At 41.7% G+C, this 24,457-nt stretch overlaps 1 protein-coding gene across 2 annotated transcripts in view; it reads right to left on the reverse strand.

Annotated features, from left to right (window-relative positions):
• Window positions 1-24,457, reverse strand: part of LOC144822417 (multidrug and toxin extrusion protein 1-like) — a 762,229-nt gene that overhangs the window by 64,174 nt on the left and 673,598 nt on the right. For both annotated transcript variants that reach the window (XM_078679904.1, XM_078679903.1), the window contains exon 14: window positions 21,988-22,120. In XM_078679904.1, the coding sequence (XP_078536030.1) occupies window positions 21,988-22,120 (133 nt within the window). The remainder of the gene's footprint in view (window positions 1-21,987; window positions 22,121-24,457) is intronic.

Raw genomic sequence — 24,457 nt, forward strand, 5'->3', positions numbered from 1 at the left:
CCCCGTAAGATTAAAAATGTAGATGAAACAGCCCCTGCATAGCTGATCTTGGCATTAGGATCTTTATACAAAGCTTGTATACTTCTTAAAAAACGTCCTTTAAAGCCATATTGTTTCATCACCCCCCATAAGTAATCCCACCCCACTCGAACAAACGCCTTCTCTGCGTCTAAAAGTATCATCCCGAGTGGGGTGTGGTTAGTTGCTGCAACATCAAAGGCGGTAATCGCCATGTTAACATGGTTAGTAGTGTCCCTCACAGCTACGAAACCATGTTGTTGTTCATTTACCAACAACGGCATAAGTGGGGCCATGCGAAGAGCTAATATATTGGAGTATGCTTTAGCGTCAGCGTTAATCAATGATATAGGACGATAAGAGCCGCATTCTGTTGGTGATTTTTTTTTTTAAAGAAAAAACATAATTTTAGCTGTATTCCACGATTCTGGTACCTGCCCAATAACGCCAATTAAATTAATACCTAAGCATAAAAGTGGTAAGATTTCATCTGTGCAAATTTTATATAATTCTATGGGGAGGGTGTCCAGCAGCTTTATTAGATGGGAGGGAAGTAACAGCATAGTGCAGTTCCTTTAACGTAACTTCTTCCTCAAGCCTATTAACACATTCTTGATCTAGGTATTCACAAACTGGGAGATTTTTATTAATATACATTTGTGTCTGCGTTTCTGTACAACTACCCTCTGGAGTGTATAGATTTTTATAGTATGTTACAAACTGATCCATTATTTGTACTGGCTGAGTAAATGATATATTATTAGGGCCTTTTATGGATTTAACTAATGTTGTAGCTCGGTCATCTGCCACCTTGTAGGCCCGGGCCTTTCCTACCTTGTCCCCACATTCATATTGTGCAAGTTTATATTTGAGCAGCTTTCGACTATTATTTTCCCTTAAAGCACATTTAAGGGTCGAACGTGCAGTCACTAATTTAGTTTGTAATTGTTCAATATCTTGCGCCCCCAAACCACCAGCTCTCAAATTATCAGCTAATTGTTTTTCCAGCTGCAAAATACCATTTGTAACAATCTTATCTTTTTTCCTTTGTTCTGCGTTTTGTTTATATACATACTGTTGCACGTGACCCCTGATAGAGGCTTTACAGGCATCCCAAACTGATAAAAGTGATGCACTTCCTAAATTGATTTCAATAAATTCTTTGATATGCGCCTTCAGCGTTCCGACATAAACTGCGTCTGCCAATATATATCTAGGAAAGTTAAACGATCTAACTTCCGGATCCTTTTGTATTATACTGAATGACAATAAAATTGGATTGTGGTCCGACGAGACCTTTGGAAAGATCTCCATACGTCCAACCTCAATAACCTCGTCTGATGCCCACGCCAAGTCTATTCGTGAATACAGTTTGTGGGGTGAGGAGTAGAACGTATAGCCAGGTTGATCTGGATACAAGCTCCTCCATACATCTTTTACATTGTGTATCCGAGCTAGTTCTAATATCGCCGCCCTAGTTTTACGCCTGCGTCTGAATAGACCTCTCTTAGTCACATCCTGTTCATAGTTTAACACGCAGTTATAATCCCCCATCATAATAAGTTCCCCCTCCCACGAGAGCAATTCAATATTTAACCAATCAAAAATGTGCGGGTCATCAATATTTGGCCCGTATATAGCATAAAAAACAAGTTTACAGTTCTCAACCTGCATTTGAGTAATGGCCCACCGGCCTCCATTGTCCGAAGCAGTTTTAATCACTACCCCCCATGGTTGCTTTTTTTTCAAGATTGCGACTCCTCTAATGGGAGCGTTAAAAGTAGTACACACCACCACTTCGTATCCCAGTTGACTCAGTATTTTTTTGTCTTTAAAGCAAATATGCGTTTCTGTTAACATAATTAAATGTGGATCATACATTTTAAGTTCCTCATACACCATACCCCTTTTGTTCTTATTGTTCAAGCCCGAAACATTCCAAGCTAACCACCTAAATTGCAGCATTTTAAATTCTTAATAAGAAAAAACATTCTGTACCTCTCATTAATTGCCATTACATTACCTGTCTACAGTTTCTAACGTTAACCACCTTAAACCCTGCCTTGTCCTTTTCTTTTTCTCCCCCCATCCACCCCCCCACCCTTGCCTCCCTTCCATCCCACTGGTACCCTCCCCCCTGTGCCTACCCGGAAGCCTCCCTCTATCTTCTGCTGCCGTTAGAAGGGCAGCCACCCTAAGAGAATTCCACAGGAACCCGAGCCCTCTAATTGCCATCATATAGAATGACCATCAGCCAAAAGGTGAAATACAAAAATAAAAGAAGATAGAATAACACTAGTGAGTTATAAACAGCCGTAGTACCCATACCAAATTATCCTGATGTGTTTTATTATTTATTTTTTTCATTTTTTTTTTTTATTCCCCCCCCCTTTCCTTTTTTTTTGCCTCTATTACATTCTAATCCATTTGCTTTCTTAGTTAATTTAGTTAGGTTTTTAAATCCATTTTTGAGAGAAAATGCTCCGCTTCTTTGACATCATGGAAAAAGTAACTATGTCAGGATTTAATAACTTTGAGGCGAGCAGGTTCTTGTAGATAGGCCATTGCTCCGTGGGACTTAAAAGAATCGATCAATTTACGTAGCCCCCATCTTTTGTCCATAGTGACCTTGCTGAGGTCGGATTTAACAAAGAAGGTTATATTATCAATTGTAACTGGAGTATTTGGCCTAGCTTTCATTGAAACTGCTTGTCGCAGCAGATAGTTCCCAAAATAGATTAAGAAGGGCCGTGGATATTTACTCTCTTGGGTTCTAGGGGTAATAGGTAGTCTATGTACCCGCTGAAGCTGTGAGTCCCAGTCCCAATCGCCCAAAGCCGGGAAAGCCCTCTGTAAAATCTTTAACATGTAGGCCCTTGCATCAGCTCCCTCAGATCCCTCGGGTATCCCAAAGAGTCTCAGGTTCTGTCGCCTCTGTCGGTTTTCCAGATCTTCAACCTTATTCTGCAAAGCCCCTATTTCCTCATTATGGCGATCAGATGAAATCGAGGTAGTAGCAAGAGTTTCCTCCACTTCCACAACTCTTTGCTGTAGTTCCTCGATTTCTTTTGTCACGCCACTTAGTTTGTTGGTAACTTCCTGGAGGGAGCTGTGCATTTTAGTGTTATCTTCTCTTAGTTGTCGGAAATTCTCTTGTACCTCTTGGCGATGATCCATTAATGTTTTTAGGATTAAATCCAAAGATGAAGTATTGGCATTATTGGCATTAGCATCAGCATTGGCGTGAACAGGAGCCGGTGGAGAGGAGATGGAGATAATAGGTGTTACTGTTGAACCGCAGTGTGGGGTAGTAACTGTGATAAATTTGTCTTTCTGAGAGTCCCCAGCAATAACAATGGCAGTGTTATCAATCCTGGTGATACCAATAGGTAGTGTGTTTAAAGAAGCAGAGGGATCAGTTATGAAAGGCAATATTGGCAGTTCAGATTCTATATTTACATCCGCATTAGATAAGGTGTTACTTTTGGCCGGAGTAGTTTGTGGGTTTGTTAAGTTGACTCTAGGGCTCACCCCTACCATAGAGCACCCTCCTGATAAACTTGGCGGAAGAATTTTGGCCTCTCTTTTTTGAGCCTGAAACCACTTACCGAGCGGACTCTGATCTGTAAGCAGCTTCCCCCCGCTAATAGTTGGTATCAATGTATTTAATAAAGTAGCAGGGGTCATATTTCTCCCCCCCTTCTTAACTTTATTTTTTGTCTTCCCCTTTTTCCTCAGAGCAGAAGATCTGATAGCCTTTAAATGTGCAGAGGTATATTCTATGTCCGCACCTGTATCTTCACCACTCTCAATATCACCAGTTTCAACCAGCTCCTCGTATTCTGCATCGTCAGAGTTAACCTCTAGATGTGTCTCTTTGGCCTGTTCCTATTCCCAAGTTCACCATAAAAGCACCCTGGCCTTTGAGGCTAAAGCTAAATCGGTAGCAAGCACCTGTTTTGGGTTCTTGAGGAGCCTTAAACCCATTATTGGCCTCTTTAAATCTAGCACCTAACAAAAACATTATCCAGGTAGAAATTCTGTCATAGCTAGACTATTGCAACATTTTGTACTTAGGCACCAATGAGTAGGTCGTCAGAAGACTTCAGCCTGTCCAAAATCAGTGCTAATTTGAGCCAGTCGTTTCCGGTGCTCAGCACCAGCACTTAATCATCAGCACTGACGCTACGTGGCGATTAAGTGATTTGCCCAGAAACACAGGATGTTGAGCCGATGCCGGGACTCATACCTGGTTCCCCAGCTCTGAAATCAACAGCTCTGGCCTTTAAACCACATCCTGGCCCATCTTTCATGGTTAGTAGTTGGTTCTGTTTAGGCAGCTCTAACAGGAGATATGAGCTAGTGCAAGATGCAAGCAGCCACCTGAAGAGAGCCTCAAAACGTATTTATTTACAAATGAACCACTGCCCAAACTGCGGCAGCCAGGCTGCTCTTTTCTCCCCTAAAATGTTGCCCTGTCTCTGCTGTTCTCTACAAACTGCATTGGCTCCCAGTGGAAAATCGCATCCACCATAAAACCTTGTGTGTTGCTCATAAGATTCTGGACTTCCTGGGGCCCCCCATTTTATTTAATATTTTACTGCTGTACCATCCTGCCCACCTTCTTTGCTCAGCTGATCTTAATCTGGGCAATGTCCTGTGTTTTAAAAGAGCCAGAGCTGGGGGCCGCAACTTTCATGCCAAGGGCCCTGTTCTCTGGAATTCATTACCTCCTCCTATCAGAAACATTGAAACCCATCTGGACTTCAGGAAACCTCTGAAGACATGGCTCTTCACCATCTAATGCCTGTCCTTCCTGCTAGGCTGTTTGCTATAACTTATCTGTCATCGAGGTTCAGGGCTGGGAAGCGCTGTTTTTTGGGGAAACCATGTGCTTCATAAATCCCCATAACATGAGATAATATGACAGAGCATACTCCCTAACTTTGGTCCTAATTAAGATGGTGGTCCATAGGACTACTGGCCACAATTGAAGCAGGTATGAGAACGCCTTATAGGGAGTTGTAAACTGACTTTTTTCTACTGTGGCTTGTGCTGTGGACAGACCACAGTGGGAAAAGGAAGTTTGTGCACATCCATGCATCATGTGCCAGTCACCATGTGGTTGCTTGGCACATGGTGCATGGCAGTGTTGGGGTGCACTACATGTGCCCCACAGGCCACTTAGCAGTGGCCATCAGAGGATGGGGACACTGCTTGAGAGAGTTTCTGACGGTGGTGCCTCCGCTGTATCTGCCAGTGTAGACTAAATTGATGGCCGGACTGTTGGTGTAAATATAGCTTACCATCCAACCTATTTAGAGCTGTAATGTTTTCTGTATAGGACTGTCAGGAAAAGGCTAATGGCCCCAAATAGAAAAAATAATAACTTCCACATCCTGGGAGAAAATATTAGTATTTGGCTTTTACAAAGCCAAACTCCCACTTTGAGAGTTTTTTTTTTTTTATCCAAGCAGGAGCATAAAACATGGGTACCACTCAGCAATTCGTTTTGAGGAACTGCTGTGGTGGCTGACCCACTGATATGGAAGCTGACCCTCTGAATGCATACAGCACTGTAAATATGGTGGTTAGAAGTCTGGACAGGGTGGTTGAAATAATGAGCTCCGCGCACCTGATAGACAGCTGGCCTTCCCCCAATATGTAAATCAGACTCTACGGGGCTCATTATGCTGGCGGGTGGACATCAGTTTGCCCGCCATCATTGCAGTGCTGGGACCGCCCATTGAGTGAAATGGGATGTGCCTGCCACTATGGCAGGCGCATCCAGGGCCCTGATCATTGCGAATGGTGCTGCTGGCTGCAGCACTGTTCGCATTGCTAAAATGCCATGTAGTGCATATCCATGTGCAAGGTGGCAGGCACCTTGTGCATGGAAAGGTGTGGGGTACCATGAGTACGCTCCCCAGTGCACATACACCCTCCCCCCACACAGAGGGGCCCATTGCGGACCCCCAAACACAGCCTCCGCCAGCCTTTCCATAATGTGGCGCAGGGAAATGGGAGTCAGATGGCGGAGGGACCGCCAGCACTGTGGTGGTGGTCCTTCCGCCATCATATTGACCCCCTATGTCCCGTAGCAGGGATTTGTTCTGGTAATCTGGTATATCCACATTTGCCTTTTGTTAACTTTTTGGGTAAATTAATATTAAAGTTATTTGTAATTGTTCGTGGATAGCAGTAGTATCTATCTTTTTCATCCAGTCTTTGTTTTTTCAATAATTTGTTTTCCACTAATTGTGTTTTGATTATTTTGGTTTGCTGAAACATTTTTCTGTTATTTTGCATTTTTATGAATTTGCATACCATAAAATATCACTTCAAATTTGTACACATGGTTTCCTAAAAGAGCACCAGACCTATCATCAGACATAGTTATCCTCTCGATATTACCCATTATTGAGACACGTTAATGGTGAGGAAATCCGTGCAGCCCTCTCCCTTCTTTTCTACAGTTTTTTAGGTCTCGTAGAACCAACGCGCATGCGTTGTTCTTCGAGAGTATTGTAGGCAAAACAACTCTTGAAACCAGCGAGGATTGTCCCCAATGCATGTGAGGTAATCAACCGTGACGCTTCGTCAGCGCGCGCCTCACTTCTCAATCACATCCCATCTGGTGTTCCCTCCCACTCGCTCGCACATCAAAGGCTGCTGCTCCCCCGCCAATGCGCTACCGCCCCGCCCCCCCACAGCAATGCCTAGAGCTTGTTCCTTTCATTTCTCTTGTTCTTCTCTCCCCATCACATCCCTTACGTCTCTTCCTCCTTTTTATTTCTCTTCCTTTCCTTTCTTTTCCCCCTTTGCTCTCTCGCTTATGCAGCTCTCTTTTTTTTTTCTCTTTCTCCTAAACTGGCTCTTGCCCAGGACGGCAGACCTCTCTCCAGGCATACCGTGCCCTTAGCTTCTCCAGTTGAACTATTCAGATGAGACACTGTTATCAATTGTGTTTTTGGTTTGCTTTGGACGTCTGCTTTCTCTGCATTAGCCCACGCATCATGATTGACTAACAACTGCTGACTGCTAATGCGCTTTCAACGAGTTTTAAGAGGTTTCCTGGGTTATAGCGATGATCCCTAAAGGAACTCACATGTAATTTTGAGCCTTGCACGAGAAAGAACTTCTTTCTCAGATCGGAGGGTATTTGTCAGACTCTGAGCTCCTGAATGAAGCGACCCCCACGGACATTATGTACCAAATTGTTTGGCGCTCACTTGTGTCGGCATTTTCTAGGGCAAAGTGGCGTATTATCGTGTATCTGGCAGCAAATTTGAGTCCCAATAAAGAATGCAGATTTACTTAGTTTTACAGTTTATAGCGCTTAATTCGAAACAGTTTAAAAAACGTTTATAAATTCCAGTCAGGCAGATCCACAGGTGTAATTACATGCACATATTGCACTTACATCTAAATAAATGCACATATTTTACTTGGATGTAATTACGTGTACATATTGTACTGGCATCTAATGTAATAACATGTACCATGTGTACCTATTGTACCTATTGCACTCACATGTACATATATACCTGTTGCACTTGTTTCCAGTTTACCCTTCTAGGGATTTTTGTAAGACGGATGCACAGACTCAGTCCGATTGTAGTGATCGGCTAGAAAATGTCTTAAAGACTGTTTCTAGAAGTGTGTATATTCTTAGTCTATTTATGTCACCCTCCTCACCCTCTCACACCCCCTCACCCTCACACCCCCTCACCCTCACACCCCCTCACCCTCACACCCTCTCACCCTCACCCCCCTCACCCTCACCCTCACACCCCCTCACCCTCACACCCCCTCACCCTCACACCCCCTCACCCGCCCTCACACCCCCTCACCCACCCTCACCCTCACACACCCTCACCCTCACACCCCTCACCCCCTCACCTTCACAACACTCTCACCCTCACACACCCTCTCACCCTCACACCCCCTCACCCTCACAACCCTCTCACCCTCACACACCATCACGCCCTCACCCTCACACCCCCGCCCTCGCCCTCACACCCCCTCACACACCCTCACTCACCCTCACACCCCCTCACTCACCCTCACTCACCCTCCCTCACCCTCATACACCCTCACCAGCATAGCATAACAAAACATAGCATAGCATAACAAAACATAGCATAGCATAACATAACAAAAAAAGCATAGGATACACACACCCTCACCCTCACAACCCTCTCACCCTCACCCTCGCCCTCACACCCTCACTCACCCTCACTCACCCTCACTCACCCTCACTCACCCATCCTCACTCACCCACCCTCACTCACCCACCCTCACCCACCCTCACTCACCCTCGCTCACCCTCACCAGCATAGCATAACAAAACATAGCATAGCATAACAAAACAAAGCATAGGATAGGAAAACAAAGCATAGCGTAGCATAACAAAAGAAACCCTAGCATGACAAAACACAACAAAACATACCATAGCATAACAAAACATAGCATAACAAAACAAAGCATAGCAAAACAAAACATAGCATAGTATAACAAAGCATAGCATAAAAAACATAGCATAACATAACAAAACATAGCATAACAAAGCACTACAACACATAGCATAACAAAACACAACAAGACAGCATAGCTTAACAAAACACAACAAAACATAGCATGGCTTAACAAAACATATAATAGCATAGCAAAACACAGCATAGCATACCAAACACAGCAAAACATAGCATAGCATAGCATAACAAAACATGGAATGGAATGGAAAGACGATTTATAAAGCGCGGTAGTTACCCGGAGGCGTCCTAGCGCTGACATAGCATAGCAAAACAAAGCATAGCATAATAAAACACAACAAAACATAGCATAGCATAACAAAACATAGCATAACAAAGCATAGCAGAGCAAAACATTGCATAGCATAACAACACATAGCATAACATAACAAAGCATAGCCTAGCAAAACACAACAAAACATAGCATAGCATAACAAAACACAACAAAACATAGCATAGCATAACAAAACAAAGCATAGGATAGCAAAACTAAACATAGCATAGCCTAACGAAACAAAGCATAGGATAGCAAAACAAAACATAGCGTAGCATAACAAAACATAGCATAACATAACAAAACATAGCATAACAAAACACAACAACACATAGCATAACAAAACACAACAAAACAGCATAGCTTAACAAAACACAACAAAACATAGCATGGCTTAACAAAACATAACAAAACATATAATAGCATAGCAAAACACAGCATAGCATACCAACACAACAAAACATAGCATAGCACAACAAAATATAGCATAGCAAAACAAAGCATAGCATAATAATACACAACAAAACATAGAATAGCATAACAAAACATAGCATAACAAATCATAGCAGAGCAAAACATAGCATAGCATAACAAAACATAGCATAGCATACTAAAACATAGCATAGCATAACATAGCATAGCATAACAAAACATAGCATAACAAAACATAGCATAGCATAACAAAACAGCATAGCATAGCATAACCAAACAGCATAGCATAGCATAATAAATCAAAGCATAGGACAGCATAGCATAGCATAACAAAACAAAACATAGGATTGCAAAACAAAACATAGCATAGCATACAGCATCACTCAGCACCACCACAGCATCACTCAGTGGCACCACAACATCACTGAGCTCCACCACAGCATCAATCTGTGCAACCATTCAACAACAACTGGTTCAAATATGTTATCTCAATGTTTCAAGCTTTATTACAAATGTAACAAAAAGATGTTAATATTTCACTTCTGTTCTTGGATTTTCGTCATAATAAAATACACTGAACATAATCTTCACAAATGTTATTTACAAAAGTTTAAGCTATTGCCATTATAAATTACAATAACTTTTATTTAAGTATTAATTATTCAAAAAAATTAAAAACCATTGTTATTTGTAATATTAATACATGTAAGTCACGTAAATACAACACATATTGCATTACAAATGCTATAGGTGTCACATTTGCGAAAGTTAGAACTATTGGCATTGTAAATGACAAAGCTATTAATTTAGCTATTTTCAAAAACAAAACATAAATAAAAAATGTGTCATTTACAATACCAATAGCTCAAACTTTCCTAATACGAGACCTATTACATTGCAAATGCTTGTCCTACTAGAGTTCCTAGCCCATGTCATAAAATCTTCTTGCAAATGCACCAGCAGATAAGTAAATGTTTTCCTCTTGGTATTCCACTTTAATCAAATATATTGATTGTACTCCCAATCTTGCATACTTGTTATAGACATTTTGAACCTTAGGTAATATAAATACTTTGCAGACCTTAATAAACCACACCGCAACATAAAGCAGAAAATGTATTGACTTAATTAATGTAACTCTACTGAGTAGAGAGGGGTGCATGTATGGGTGAGCAGTGTGAAGAGGAGAAAAGAGGAGGATTAGCCAAGAGGATAGATATGAAAGATAGTGAAAGGTAACCAAAGAGAATACTTATTCACGGGATGTTAACATATATAGAGGCACACCAAAGGACATCAATGAAATATAAATACAATACAAAAAGGTGTGGAAGGAAAAGAAACTAGGTACAACTGAGTACAAAACACATTTTTAGTGAGTAGTATCCCGGGGAATGCAATGAGTTATAAGGCGTGGTAGTCAAATCGGCAAAGATTTAGAGCAGGGGGTCTCCAAACCGGTCCTGGAGGGCCGGATCAATGCCAGATTTTTGGGATATCCCCATTGAGATACATGTAGTAATTTAAAAAATCTGGCATGGATCCGGCCCTACGGGACCCGTTTGGGGACCCCTGATTTAGAGGATACTTTAATGCCTAATTGCTAGCTTTGGCACTGTGGAATGTATATCACCACTACTGGAAAACTATTGTGCTAGTAATACAGGACGAGTGAGCCTCTGATCAGCCACATCATACTTACTGCCTTCTGTAAAAAAGTGCAATGAAATGGCTGCTTATCAATTCACAATGCATATCATAATAAGCATTTCCCAATGATCCTCCTTAATACAAATTTGTCCATCATCATGCTACAAAATACTCCTCTTACTAAATGAGCTTTTCAGATCTGGTCTGGAGACATCTTCAGTTGTTTTACCAGTGTCATCCAATCAAAGAAAATTCTGAATAACAAGTATATACATATATACATAGAGAGGTTTTGGATCTTCTATCTTCGTCTATTTGTCTGTTCAACTGTTAGTAAAATTTTGCTTCCACCCGCCACAACATACAGCATGGACAAATGAGACCATAGGCTGTCTAGACTGGGAGCGATGGTATATTACTTGAGCATATGTACCCATTAACCTAAAAAAAAGTGCACCTCAGTGCAGGGGTGATAAGCCAATATTTTGTCAGTGTTTGTTCTAATCATTATTTATGTTTTTTTTTAACAATCCTTCATTATTTATGTTTTTTTAACAATCCTTTTATGTTTACACTAGATCTTCAGGTTACAGTCAGTAATTCGAAGTCAGTAACACCTTTTCTTAAGACTAATGAAAATCGTATTTTCCTTTACCTCATTAAAATTCAAAAGGTTTCCTATACCTGTTCTAAGCTGTAAAGTAAACACACGGTATTTTTGAAGGTGTCACTTTATTTCAAGTTAGATACGACACACCGGGCAGAGCGCTCCGGTCACCAGCTCAAAATCATGGACAGCTGCAACTGTCCTCATCAACTCAACTAACTGTCAGATGACAAAGCAAACACGCCATCTGAGGTAATGTATGCTAATAGGGTCGCGCGGCAGGGACGGGAAAATGCAGGGGACATTTGCAAGAGGGAAAGGTAACAACGTCACACGCATGCAAATGCGGGGGTCGCGCGGCAGGGACGGGGACAAGAACGGAACAAATGCAAGAGGGGAAAAGTGCAAACGTAACATAAGCACACCTGCAAGCTATGAAGCACTCAAATAAATTATATGTAAAGGTTACATTGAATTATTTTTGCAAGTGTATTGTTGTCACCCTTGGGCATGCTTTTTTTCTCTTTATATGGCACAGCCGTGTGACAAAAAACAAATTTTACGATTGCACCAGCTTCGCAAGGCCAGACCACTTGGCTTTTCAAAGGGTTGTACCATAATTAAAGAGATCAATATTTCGGGTTGTGACCGAATTTATTTCTGAAGCTTGTGAAACAGAATCCATTGACTGCAATACTTCTAAAAAGATTAATTCATCACTTCAGGTTGCCTATCGATGAGGAATAGCCAAATGGCAGCAAGCACTTTTAGTGGGATGGTGGATGCTACTGGTGGCTCATCTCCACTGAAATGTCGATTTGATGGCTCCCCTGTTATCCCCTTCTCTCCTGTATCCCTCATACAGTTTGTGCAGGAAAGAAAAACGTCCTATACTAAGTCTTGGTTCTGCTCACCAGGAGTGGTTGAGTAGTTCGTATGCCAACATTTGAAGTTGGCCATTGGGATCAGATGATGATGTATTGCAGTCCATTGTCACTTTCAATGGCTCTTTCAAAATGCTCTGGATGTACTTCTTCTGTTGTGATACTATTGTACTAAAGATATTTTGGGTGGAGCCTAACCAACCTAAATGGCTGTCAAGTTTATAGGTTGCCTATGCGTGAAGCGTCTATAGTTTCGATGTGAGTATGAGTGGCATTCTACTATCAAACGCCTGACACCTTGAATGGCACTTTCCCACTACTATATCAAAGCAATGACTAGTATCGGAATGACTCTCTGTGAGTTTTTTTATGATCGACTGTAGACATATTAAACCAATGTGACCCCTTCCCCCCCCAAAAAACCCAGAATTTTAGGCATTCGGAATAGTTATTAGCAGTTCCAAAGGAATGAGTACTAACACCTAAAATTAATAATGGGTAACAATGAATACAGGCAATGTTTTTCTCTGAGGGCTTCTCAGTGACACCAAATAGATAACTAGAGTGAAGCTGGAGTTCTTTATGATGTCATTCAGAACCATATAGAGAAAAACATCTCTCTAACACGCAGCTACCTATAAATTCTTGTTATGTATGAACCTTAAAGTTATCTGCACCTGCTTTGAACTACTGTGCAGGGGCAGTGAAGAAATGAGAGAAGCCAAACGTAAAATGTCCGGCTCCAACTAGGAGGTATTCTTTCCCTACTCTCCAATTTAACTTTGTGAATCACCCATATTTATTTCCTTGTGGGCACCTTGGTGCCCTTTTCAAGAGGTGCCTGGCTCCTGTAGAACTGGGTGCCATCTTTTAGTGGGTTTTAATATCCTTTTTATTTAGTTGTATGTTTTTCTTTTCTCATGTTAAGGTAAGTGCAGTTGCTGGACTTTTTTTGCCGAACTGTTTTCCGGCCACACATCAAGAGCATCAGAACTTGGCCGCACCCCCTCATTTCATCATGTCAGAATGGAAGGCTATTTAACTGCATTGCTAGCGCATCTGCACAGCTCCGACTAGGAGGTATTATTTGCCTATTATCCAATCTCACGGTGTGAACCACCCATATTTATTTGCTTGTAGGCATCTTAGTGTCCTTTTCAGGAGGTGCCTGGCTCCTCTAACACTGGGCACCATCTTTTAGTGGGTATTAATACCCTTTAGCATTGGTATGTTTTTCTTTTCTCACGTTTTGTATAATTTGTTTTTATTTACAAGTAACTTACCTTGACAGGGAATCCTGCTTAAGGTAAGGGGGGTTGCTGGACCCCGGGTTGTGTCTTCTTTTGCCCATCTGTTTTCCGGCCACACGCCAACAACCTCTGAACTTGACCACGCCCCCTCATTTCTGCACTCCAGAATGGTGGGTTATTTAAATGCACTAATTGAGCGTCCGCACAGTGGGCATGTACAGAGGGCGTGTCGCTGGAGTGCCAATGGTGCCCCCATCTGCGTCCATGCTCAGACCGCGCTCTGTGCCAGCCCACTGCAGGTTTTATTCTATAACAGGTTACTCCCCTTTGCTATTCACAAGATGAGCTGCTCTCCTTGAAGTGTAATAGTAGGCTTTGCCTAGGACCCACTTTGGTGCCATTTAATCCTACAAACCCCCTAACGTGCCCACAGTGTCAGCTAACTCTGAACAACACTAAGAGTGTCTAAAATCCCCCATGTCCTTTACCACCAACTCAACTAGGGTATCCAGCATTTTAAAAGCCACACTCATAAAAGCCAGTCTGCACATTAAAAATGCATTTGTTTTTGCTGACTTTCTAGAGCCCCACCCGCTGGACATGGCATTTGTCACAAGACCTGGGCGGATGCTGCCTTGGCCCCAGATCTCATCTTGACCTCTCCTCCTGGGTTTGCTATTTCCAGGTTAGATCATTCAGGGAAACGGGTTGGGGAGTAGTGATTATTTATAGGCATCATTTCAAAGCATCCTTTGGGCCATGGTGGGCTATTTCAGACTGTCAACCTCCAGCCTACACAATATCTTTGACTGATCATCATTCCTTTAATGCCTTTAATGAGGCTGTAATTTATAAGCCCCCGCTCCCAGAGTAGCCTTTCTAAACAACAGCAGTCAGCTGATGGCATTAAAGGTAAAGTTATTTTTTCTGACTTTACCATCTGATGGAGCAAGGTTTCATACGTACAGAAACTTGCACGGATTCAATCCTCTCGAAATAACATGTAACTTATTTATCAACATGTTTTGTTTTCTTAATAATTGCATTTAACAAAATTGTTGGTATCTAGGGAAAGCTTTCCTATGTGCTTTTACTAACAGTAACCCGAGTGTCCTAATATGGCCGCCGAAATCGTGGGAACCTTTTTGCGCATGCGTCTGCCACATCTACGTGGTGTGACGTCTCTATGCTTTTGGTGGGAATTCTTGGAGTTGCGCACTAGTACCAAAGATGGCCGCTGCATGCTTTACATACTAATGCACATGCTCCTGTTCGAACTAAAACTCGGGTGTTCTGCTTAACTATTAATGCTACATTTAATATAAAGTAATGGGGTTAGAGTAGAAATAAGTGGTATACAGTGCATTCATTTATCTTTGTATTCTAATGTGTCTTTCTTTGACTTTATTAATAGCTCGGATTTGGGCCTGACGGGTGACTGGAATCGCCATATTGAAATCCCTCTGTGCATGTGCTGGGAGCACTGAAAGACCTCGAGCAGTGGCATTGAAACCTTGCCAAAGACTGTCTTACCGGTGATGCGCCTAGGAAACTCACCCCATGACCTGGGAAAAGGAAGACAACTTGCAAATTTGTTAAACATTGTATATTAAATGAAATAATATTGCTGGGTGGAATAAAAAGCATGGGAAAGTAAATTATGTGCGGGAACATTGATCAACTATATCAAATTGAAATGATCTCATCTTAGTATGGTGTGATGACCTCTCCTCGTCTTTCTGACCAATCAAATGAAGGGAACACATAGAATCTGCAACTTTAAGGGGGTGATACACACTCTGAAATGGTATAACTAAGGTAGGCTTATTCAGTTAGATTTGTCTGACGTGTCACAGACCTGTCACTGACCCAAACGTATGGAATCGAGAGCAGAGTGCTGGTTGAGCACTTTGACAGAAGAATCGGGAGTTTGCTGAAGGAGAAGCGGAGTCCAAGAGTAGTTGTAGAGAGGGGTGTAACGCTGGTGTTGCACTAGCGGAGGCTACCTTCCCTTTTCTGCACCTGTCCTGTCCTGTTGGCCGCTGATTAGTTGGGAGCCTTCTTTTGTCCCAGCCCAGGGCCAGGGTTGGTCCTCGCACCATTCTAGGTAAATATAATCTGTGTGGTATGTCCTTGTACCGTTTCCCTTTCTCACCCTTCCCAGTTACAAATGTCTAAAGTTAAGTCTCCAAAGATTTTTGCTTTGATCATTATTCTTACTCTTGAGAAACTGTTGTATAGTCTGTATTGGACTCTGACTCACAAAATATTGCATAGATAAAGTGTTTAAACTTTTCCCGAGTCTGTGGCTATTTTATAAAAAAGTAAATGTTATATTATTACCTAATATTATAACTCCTTTGATCCTTAGATTTAGGAATTAGGGCACAGGTGACAAGGATTGGTAAGTCATGGTGTACAGGCATAAGTCCTCAGGTGAATAAAACTCTGATAGGCAGGAAGTTAAGTTGGATTACCGGTTCAAAGAGTGAGTGTTTATGGGCCCAGGTGATTATGACTAACTGAACTGATAATCCCGCTATCACATTTTAGGGGATTTTAATATCCATCTGGGCAATCCTTTAGACAGAGACACTGTTCTTTTCACTCACTTTCTGGAAAGTGCAGGTCTTGTTAAGCTAGCAAAAGGACCCAGGCATATTGCGGGCCATTCACTAGATGGCATTTCTTTCAACAACCCCCACCGCAGACTCCCATTCACTCTCCCCTTTGCCTGGTATGACCATTATGCGATCATGATACAACTCACTAAGTTGAAGTTTCTACTTTCCATTCTCGACCACCTAAAATTTTAGGATGACCATGGCAGAAAATTACTCCGGATGCGTTTACTGCACATCTAACTCATTCCAAACCTGAGATTTCCGAAGACCTGGACGAGACTACTAAATTAACATAAATTGATTGTCATCTTAACCTGCTTGCTCCACCCCAAGTAATAAAAAGACCTCCTTGTCCGAGCCCTGGTTTGATGACAATCTTAGAAGCCAAAAACAGGGTTGTCATAGGCTTGATAGAAAATGGCGAATTCATTACTACTACTATGATGAAATCTTCTACAAAAAGGCTATTGAGGCCAATAAAGTTTTGATCTCCAAAGCCAAATCTAGTTACTTGATGGCCAAAATTAAGGGCTCTCTTAACGTCCCAAGAGAACTCTTTGCAACAGTAAGCAAATTGAGTAAGTTACCTGAACCTAAAAACACTTAAGTCAATCAAGAATTCTTTAACTCATTAGAGGATTGTTTTCAGAAAACCGTCAAAGGAGTTTATAATACATTTGCTTCCAATCATCCTGCTGATGGGATGTCTGCGGAGGAGACAACCTTTCCCCATTTGGTGGTGAATACCTCTACAGATGCAACATTGGACAATAACACCATTTTTGAAGTTTTTAACCTCTTTTCAGAATCTATAGTTCAGACCATTCTCTGTCAAACAAGGTCAGGGTAGCCTTTGGATCCCTGCCCCCCAAAGTTTCCTCACCTAGTGCAGTGCGCTCTTTTTTAATATTAAAATTAGATTTTTAAATAAATTGCAGGTTCTCCAAAATGCAGCTGCATGACTGCTGTTTGACATCCCAAAATATCAGTCTGTATCCCATGCTGTGCAATTGTTGCATTTCCCCATCCTCAGCTTCTTCTCTTTTCTTCCTCATTAGGCAGAGCACTGGCGCCAAGACACCTCCAGGTAGTAGTGCATGTTACAAATTAATATTTAATTTAATTTCCTGTCCATGTTCAAAATATAAAAGCATTCCTGGCCTTAGGCACATACTTTTGCCATCCTCTATACCTTTCCCTACTTCCTTTTGTTTTCCACTTTTGCTACATCAGAGCAGTGAATAATCAGATGTATATCCTGGTATTCACAACTGTGGCTCTCACTAAGTGCCATGCAAAATATTGAGCAAGATAAATGGGTAATTATTAATGATGGTGATGGTATTCACAGATGGGTGTTATGTTTATAAGCACTTTGTATTGTTATCATCTTTCCCCTCGCGCTGCTGCTGCTGTCATCCCGTTATGCTCGAGGCTCTATGACGTCAGTGTGTTCTATCTTGTAGCATTGGGCAGTGGATGACAGTTACTTGGCAGTTGCCCATACTTAGTACGGGATTAGGAGCTGTACTTTCCCAGGTTACTGAAGAAGACAAAGAAGTAACTGTGGCTTTTGCCTCACGTTCGATCACACCTACAGAAGGAAGGTACTCTGTGATTGGCGTGAGGCACTAACGTGTGCTTGGGGTCTGGAACATTTTAGACAGTACATATCGGGTTATCAGATTACCCTAAGAAGTGACCATAAACCCTTAATAAAGGTGCTTTCTACCAAGGGCCTTCAAGTTGCATCTCCCCGCCTGGCGCGCATTCCAATGAGGTTGTTGGATTTTAATTATAATGTGGAGTATCTTCCAGGTATAAAGAATAGAGTAGCAGACTGTCTAAGTTGTTTACCTTTACCCAACACTGATGACCAGGTTTCAGACATTGATACATTTTGCATAGCTAACATTGTATATGAGATACCTTGTATTTCACATTCTGATTGGTCTGCAGCGATGAAGGAGGATGCTGTACTCCTTGAAGTAAAGAAGCATATAAGAGCAGGTTGGCTGGTGAAAAGGTAGGTTCCAAAACACCTGCATACTTATTGGATGAGCTATCTATTGAAGGGGATTTAGTACTAAGGAATGGCAAGGTCGTTCCTCCCACCTGTTTACGTGCCAAACTGCTAGAGATTTGCCATGAGGGTCACCTTGGAATAGGGAAAACCAAGAGTAGAGCCAGAAACTCATATTGGTGGCCCGGGTACGACATTGAAATTGAAAGGAGTGTCAGAAATTGTGTAGCGTGTGAGAATTCAGACAAATCTGAAAACACACTCTCAGACCACCCCTGCAACCACTTTCTTGTCCTTCCATGCCATGGGTCAGATTAGGCATTGACATTTGTGGGCCCATTCGAGAACATGGGGAACAATTGTACCTAATTGTTTTAGTGGACCATTTTTCAAAGTGGCCCGAAGTGGAAGTTGTTCAGAACGCTGAAGCCAAGAGTGTTGTGAGTTTTTTACGAAAGTTATTTCTTAGAGAAGGCCTTCCTAATTGTGTAGTATCTGACAATGATCCACAATTTACCTCTACCATCTTTAAAGAATTCCTTACGGAACATGGCATCTCACATAAAACTACTTCAGTGTACCATCCTGCTGGTAATGGGTCTGAGGAGAGATTTAATCGGTGATTAAAGGAGTTATTCAATTAGCTAACCAGAATGACCTTTCATGGAGAAAACAGCTTATCAACAATCTTTGGGCTTTGGGGGTGACTCCTTGTGAATCTACAGGTACTAGACCTTTTGTGCTATTGAGAGGGAGAACCCCCATTACTAAAGATAATGTAGGTTGGTCAACCCCCAAAAGAGAGTGTTGGTCCCCCAAGAAAGTTAAAAGAAACTTGCGGCATTCACAAATGGTTGGCAAGAAATACTATGACTCTAAACATTCATGTAAAAAGGTCTTCATTCAAGTGTGAGACAGGGTTAGAGTAAAAAAATATATAAGTGCTCGAGTAAGGGGCAGAGTCACTACTCACAACCTATGGAAGTCAAGAAAGTTTTCTGTAATTCTGCCCTATTGACCGATGGCAAAACATGGCACTTTTCTTCATTGTCATTGTGTAAGAATGTGGAGATCACGTCACATTCCCATTGCATTCTTGATGATCACGATGGTTCCTTTTCTCAGGACTACGATTGGATTCTGGATGGTGATGCCGGTAGAGGTTCTTACCCACATGATACAAGCGATGTGTCTCATGGGGGTGAGAGTGCTCCTGGTGGTTCACTGGTTCAGGGTGACAGTCGTGGTAGGTTGAGTGAAGAATTAACGGAAGAGGACAAAGAGTATTAGATCACTAGCAATACTAATGTGGAGTTAGGTGATTCAGTTGAAGAAGATGTTATGTCTCATGACATTAGTGTTCATGGTGAGCCTACGGGGAGCAGATATGGGAGAGTGGTGAAACCACCAGCTAGGTTACACGATTTTGAGTGTGATTTGTAGTTGGTTCCTTGTCCTCCTTCCTTTCTGTCTTATACGTCGGAATTCCATAGTCCTCCTTTCGTTCTCATTATTGATAAGGAGATGTGTTATGTTTATAAGCACTTTGTATTGTTATCATCTTTCCCCTCACGCTGCTGCTGCTGTCATCCCGTTATGCTCGAGGCTCTATGATGTCAGTGTGTTCTATCTTGTAGCGTTGGGCAGTGGATGACAGTTACTTGGCAGTTGCTGCGAGGGGCTCATTTCAAGAAGACATTCCTTTCGGTGCTAGTGTAATTATACTAATAAACCGGTTAAACTTACCTGTGGCTCCTGTCATCTCTACAATGGGTTAAGGTCATGCCATCATTCAATCGGAGTGAACCTAATCTCCCTGATATTGCAGAAATAAAATGGGCTTTCTAAATGTTCACCTGTTTAAAGTAGTGCTTTTTTCTACTCTGTGTTAGATATCATACATGTCACAGAATGTCACCCTTTGCCTACTGCTTGAGTGTCGGAGTGAGGGTGGTAAGATACCCATGTTCTGAGTTTATGTGGTGTCCTATGTAAGGATGAGCGAGGGTTGTTTTTTCTCGCTGCCTAATATTTTTAGCTTTTAGCAGTTGAAAGAGACCTTTTATTTGTTTACAAGATGCCCTAAGTTGGGATGAGTGTGGGTTGAGTGACACCCTTTACCATTTTATGTAGTGTTCTGTGTAAGGATGAGCAAAGGTTGAGAGATACCCGCTGCCTACTGTCGTTATTCGGTTGTAAGAGACCCTTTTATATGTTCACAAGATGCCCTAAGCTGGCATTATTCAGTTGTAAGAGACCCTTTTATATGTTCACAAGATGCCCTAAGCTGGCATGATTGTGAGTTGGAAGATACCCACTGTGTATTTTTGGGATTTGGGTTGAAATATACCCATTATGTATGTTTATTATTTCTAAGGGGGGAAATGTGTTATACTCTCTACTGGATATAATTCTCTCTCCCTAGTTGCCATGACACCTGCTGCACAGCCTCCGTATGTGATGTCACAGAATGTTTATGTATGCCTGAGGGATCAGTTATAGAGAGCAGGTTGAGCAGCAGGAAGCTGCTCCTGGTGGGGTCTTGATATTACATCTACAATACATCTGTAACCTGTAACTGAGACTATTATCTTCAAACAAATGTCATCCTAAAATCTACACTACCTGCCTATAGAGTATCATTCTTTGCAACAAGCTTCTAGTCAAATAAAGCTCACCCAAGCAGCATCCCTGGAGACAAAGGGAACATTGGGGACATTTCAGTCAGAGCGAGGGCTGCTCTTTGTATGAGGGTGGTGCTCAAATGACTACAGTAGAAGAAGCAAGAAGCACAAAGTAGAAATTGCATATTTTGTTTAAGTGGATTAATCATAGACGATAAGTCTCTTGTAAATATTCTAAAGACCTGATTCATCACCATATGTCTGCATTAATTTCAGATTTTATTTTTCTGACATTGCAAGGTAAAGCTTAGAGTTCCCTCTTTGTAGTTACGGCGGAGACTCAGTATCTCGTGCCTCTCCTATTTTAACATTGTCCATCTGTTCTTCTAGTTTTAATACATAACCTTAACATTTTTTATACATATTATAAGTAGCGACCCCCTACTCCAGCTCACTTTTATTCCACATTTCCCTTTACATTTTAATAATTATCTTTCCTTTATGCTGTACATAACCCATTCATTGGACCTTACCCACAGCTCCTACCAGTATCTTCTTATTTTTAAGAGATGTTATTGTTCTCTCAATTCCATTACCTCCAATATTAATATCCTGAGATATTTAACCCATTAGTAGTACCAATAATGCACGTCTTATGGAAATGGTAATCAACTAACTAATGGGAAAACTACATTAAAAGAGTATGCAGGAAGAGGCTGGTTAGGTTTGATAAAAAGGGAAAAACGTCAAAACTGTTGTGATAAATGTTACCGCACAAACTGAAGAAAGAGTGCTGACTGGGCAAAGTAAGATTATATCAGTTCATAAAACGAGGAGCTGGTGGCAGAAACTGCTGAAGCTCAATATATTGCTGCTGAGTGAGAAGCAGATATTCACCTACAGGCCACTTACAGTGACACCTTACACATCATGTTTGGCTGCAACTTCCATCAAAAAGTACTGTATCATTATCAACAGTGTGGAAACTAGACATTTTTTACTAATCAATAGTGCAACTTAAAGATATCTTTGAATGATCATGCCACATGCGCCATCATTGTCCATACCTAGCACTCCAAGTTTGGCTGGAAACATAAGCACCACTGCTAATGGTAATCCAATCACGTAGTAACCGATGGCGTACACCACAGCCCCAATCTTTTGCTTTCCCATCCCTTTAAGTATTCCGTTTGTTACACACTGGGGAGAAAGAAACATAAACAAAACCATGATTACATTTTGTTCCTGGTTAAATGGCATTTCCAAATAGGATGTAGCGCCAAAGTGGTAAAGAATATAGGGGCATATTACCAACAACTAGCGATAATTATCGCTATGTTGGCTTAGCGGCAATATTTTTATCGCCGTACTGCGGCGATTTTTATCGCTTAGGAACCTTGCTATTATCAAAGTTTATCTCCTAAGCGATAAAAATCGGCCGAAATGCATGAATATCGCTGAAAAGTCAGCGATATTCATGCATTACCGAGCTAATGCTCTTAGCCATGTTATCCACCTACCATTGGATAACATGGCTAAGACCTGCTCAGGGGCAGGTGTTAGCTTTTGGAGATATTCGCGCTTAGCGCGAATATCTCCAAAAGTTGGTAATAGGAGATAGCGATGTTAGCGACTGTTTCCAGTCGCTAACATCTTGGCACGCCCACTTTGCATGTCATTAGTGATACATTTCACTGACATGCAAAGCGGGGCCCAAGATGGTCGCTATCTCCTACTAGCTGTTGCTAACTGGTGTTAGCGACAGCTAGGTAATGGGAAGATAATTTTATCTCCGCTTTCTTGGCTTTTAAAGCCAAAAAAGCGGAGATAAACCCCCTTGATAATATGCCCCATAGGGCCTCGTATACAAAGGTGCATTGTGGTCATAAAGCTTGAAATTCGAGAAAAAAAAAGGATTTGCGATCATAAAACATTTGCTTTCAATGATTGCAATGCGTCATGGTCCATTTATGAGTTGCAAAAGTCTTTTTGATTACTAAAAAGTCTTTTGTTATCCATTCTGATTTAGAAACAGGAACGGGTAGGAAAGAGTTGTCCCGCTCTCCTATTTGAGAGTTGCAATGACATTTTCAATGGCTTATGACCATAATTGTGGTCGCAAACCATTGATCTGAGTTGGGGTGGTAACTGATTTACAAAGAGGAAGCAGTTCCCGTGGGGCAGCGTTCCCTTTAGGATTGTGCCAGCAGCTTTTGGAGGAGAAGGCAGTTGCCTGGCTGACCACTGCCTGCTCCTCCCATTGTGTACCCAAGTTAGAATGCTTTCTTTAGAAGCATCTCCTTTCCCTTTAATGGACATGGACTGCTTTTAAAGTTTCCTGTTGGGTAATGCAAATTCAGGGATGAGTGTTTGCTATTCCTTGCAGGCCTCCATTAGTAGCCAGTCATCAGAGGTTGTAATGTGCAAGCTGCCTAATTAGTACTCATTAGGCAGGTAGCTTGCACCCTCCTGTGAATGCAAAATTTATGACACAGTCTGTTAATACATAGGTCACATTGCAAATGTAATTCTTCTTCACAAAGCAGTCAGAGCCCATATTTATGACCCCGTTTGCGTTGCTCTTGCACCACACAATGTGGCATATGAGCAACAAAAACCTTAAATCAGATTTTTTAAGCCACGCAAAAGCCACTTTGCGTGGTTTTGAGTGGCTTCAAAAATCGGGCGTAACGCAAAGCATTGCAAATAGCTGCATTGCATCACTCTGCCCTGGGAAGGCATTCCATGGGCACTGCGTAGCTGTTCTCACAGAACTCCCATGGTTTTTGACACATTACCAGAGTTACATGACTTTAGAAACCTGGGAATGCACCAAAAAGATACGCCTCCCAAGGAGTTGCAGAACAAGGAGAAATTTCTTTATTTCTCCTTGTTATTTCCCCTTTATATGTGTGCTGCATTCTGCAACACACATAGTGAAAGCAATCCTGCCTGCAATGTAGGCACGCTTGCAATATTGTTTGAGGGTGTCGGTGTTAATGCTAGGCAGCCAATTAAGCGCCAGCGCAGGGAAAAAAGTGAGGAATGCGCCATAAGCCTTAATTATGTGGAATTCCTGCTCTTTCCCAGGGATACAGCACATCTACACAAATCAATAAAAACGGAATTCTGGGAACCTCAAAACATTTTCTCATCATGTCCTAGAAGAACTGATTTTCTTGGTTTTTTCATACTAATTTAGTGACTGGGTTATATTCTAGATGGATAGTACTGATAAGTATAGCTTGCAACCATGGACACAACTCTCGGGCACAGCATTTTATTTATTTTATTTTATTTATGCGATTTTATATAGCGCGGACTTTACCCGAAGGTGTCAGAGCGCTTCACAATAGGAACAGTAATGATACATGAGGAGAAAATTACAAGTGAACAAATTACAAAAGCAAACGTTAAGTTACATGAATCAAAGGTGACAATAGTGAGCAACCAAAATCCCGACCAACAATTCTGTTCGTCAAGACTCAACCCCTGATAGAGGATCTATCTCGGCCAAAGTGACACTGACAAATTATT

Source organism: Lissotriton helveticus, chromosome 3_1, assembly GCF_964261635.1.
Source record: "Lissotriton helveticus chromosome 3_1, aLisHel1.1, whole genome shotgun sequence".
Lineage (NCBI taxonomy): Eukaryota > Metazoa > Chordata > Amphibia > Caudata > Salamandridae > Lissotriton > Lissotriton helveticus.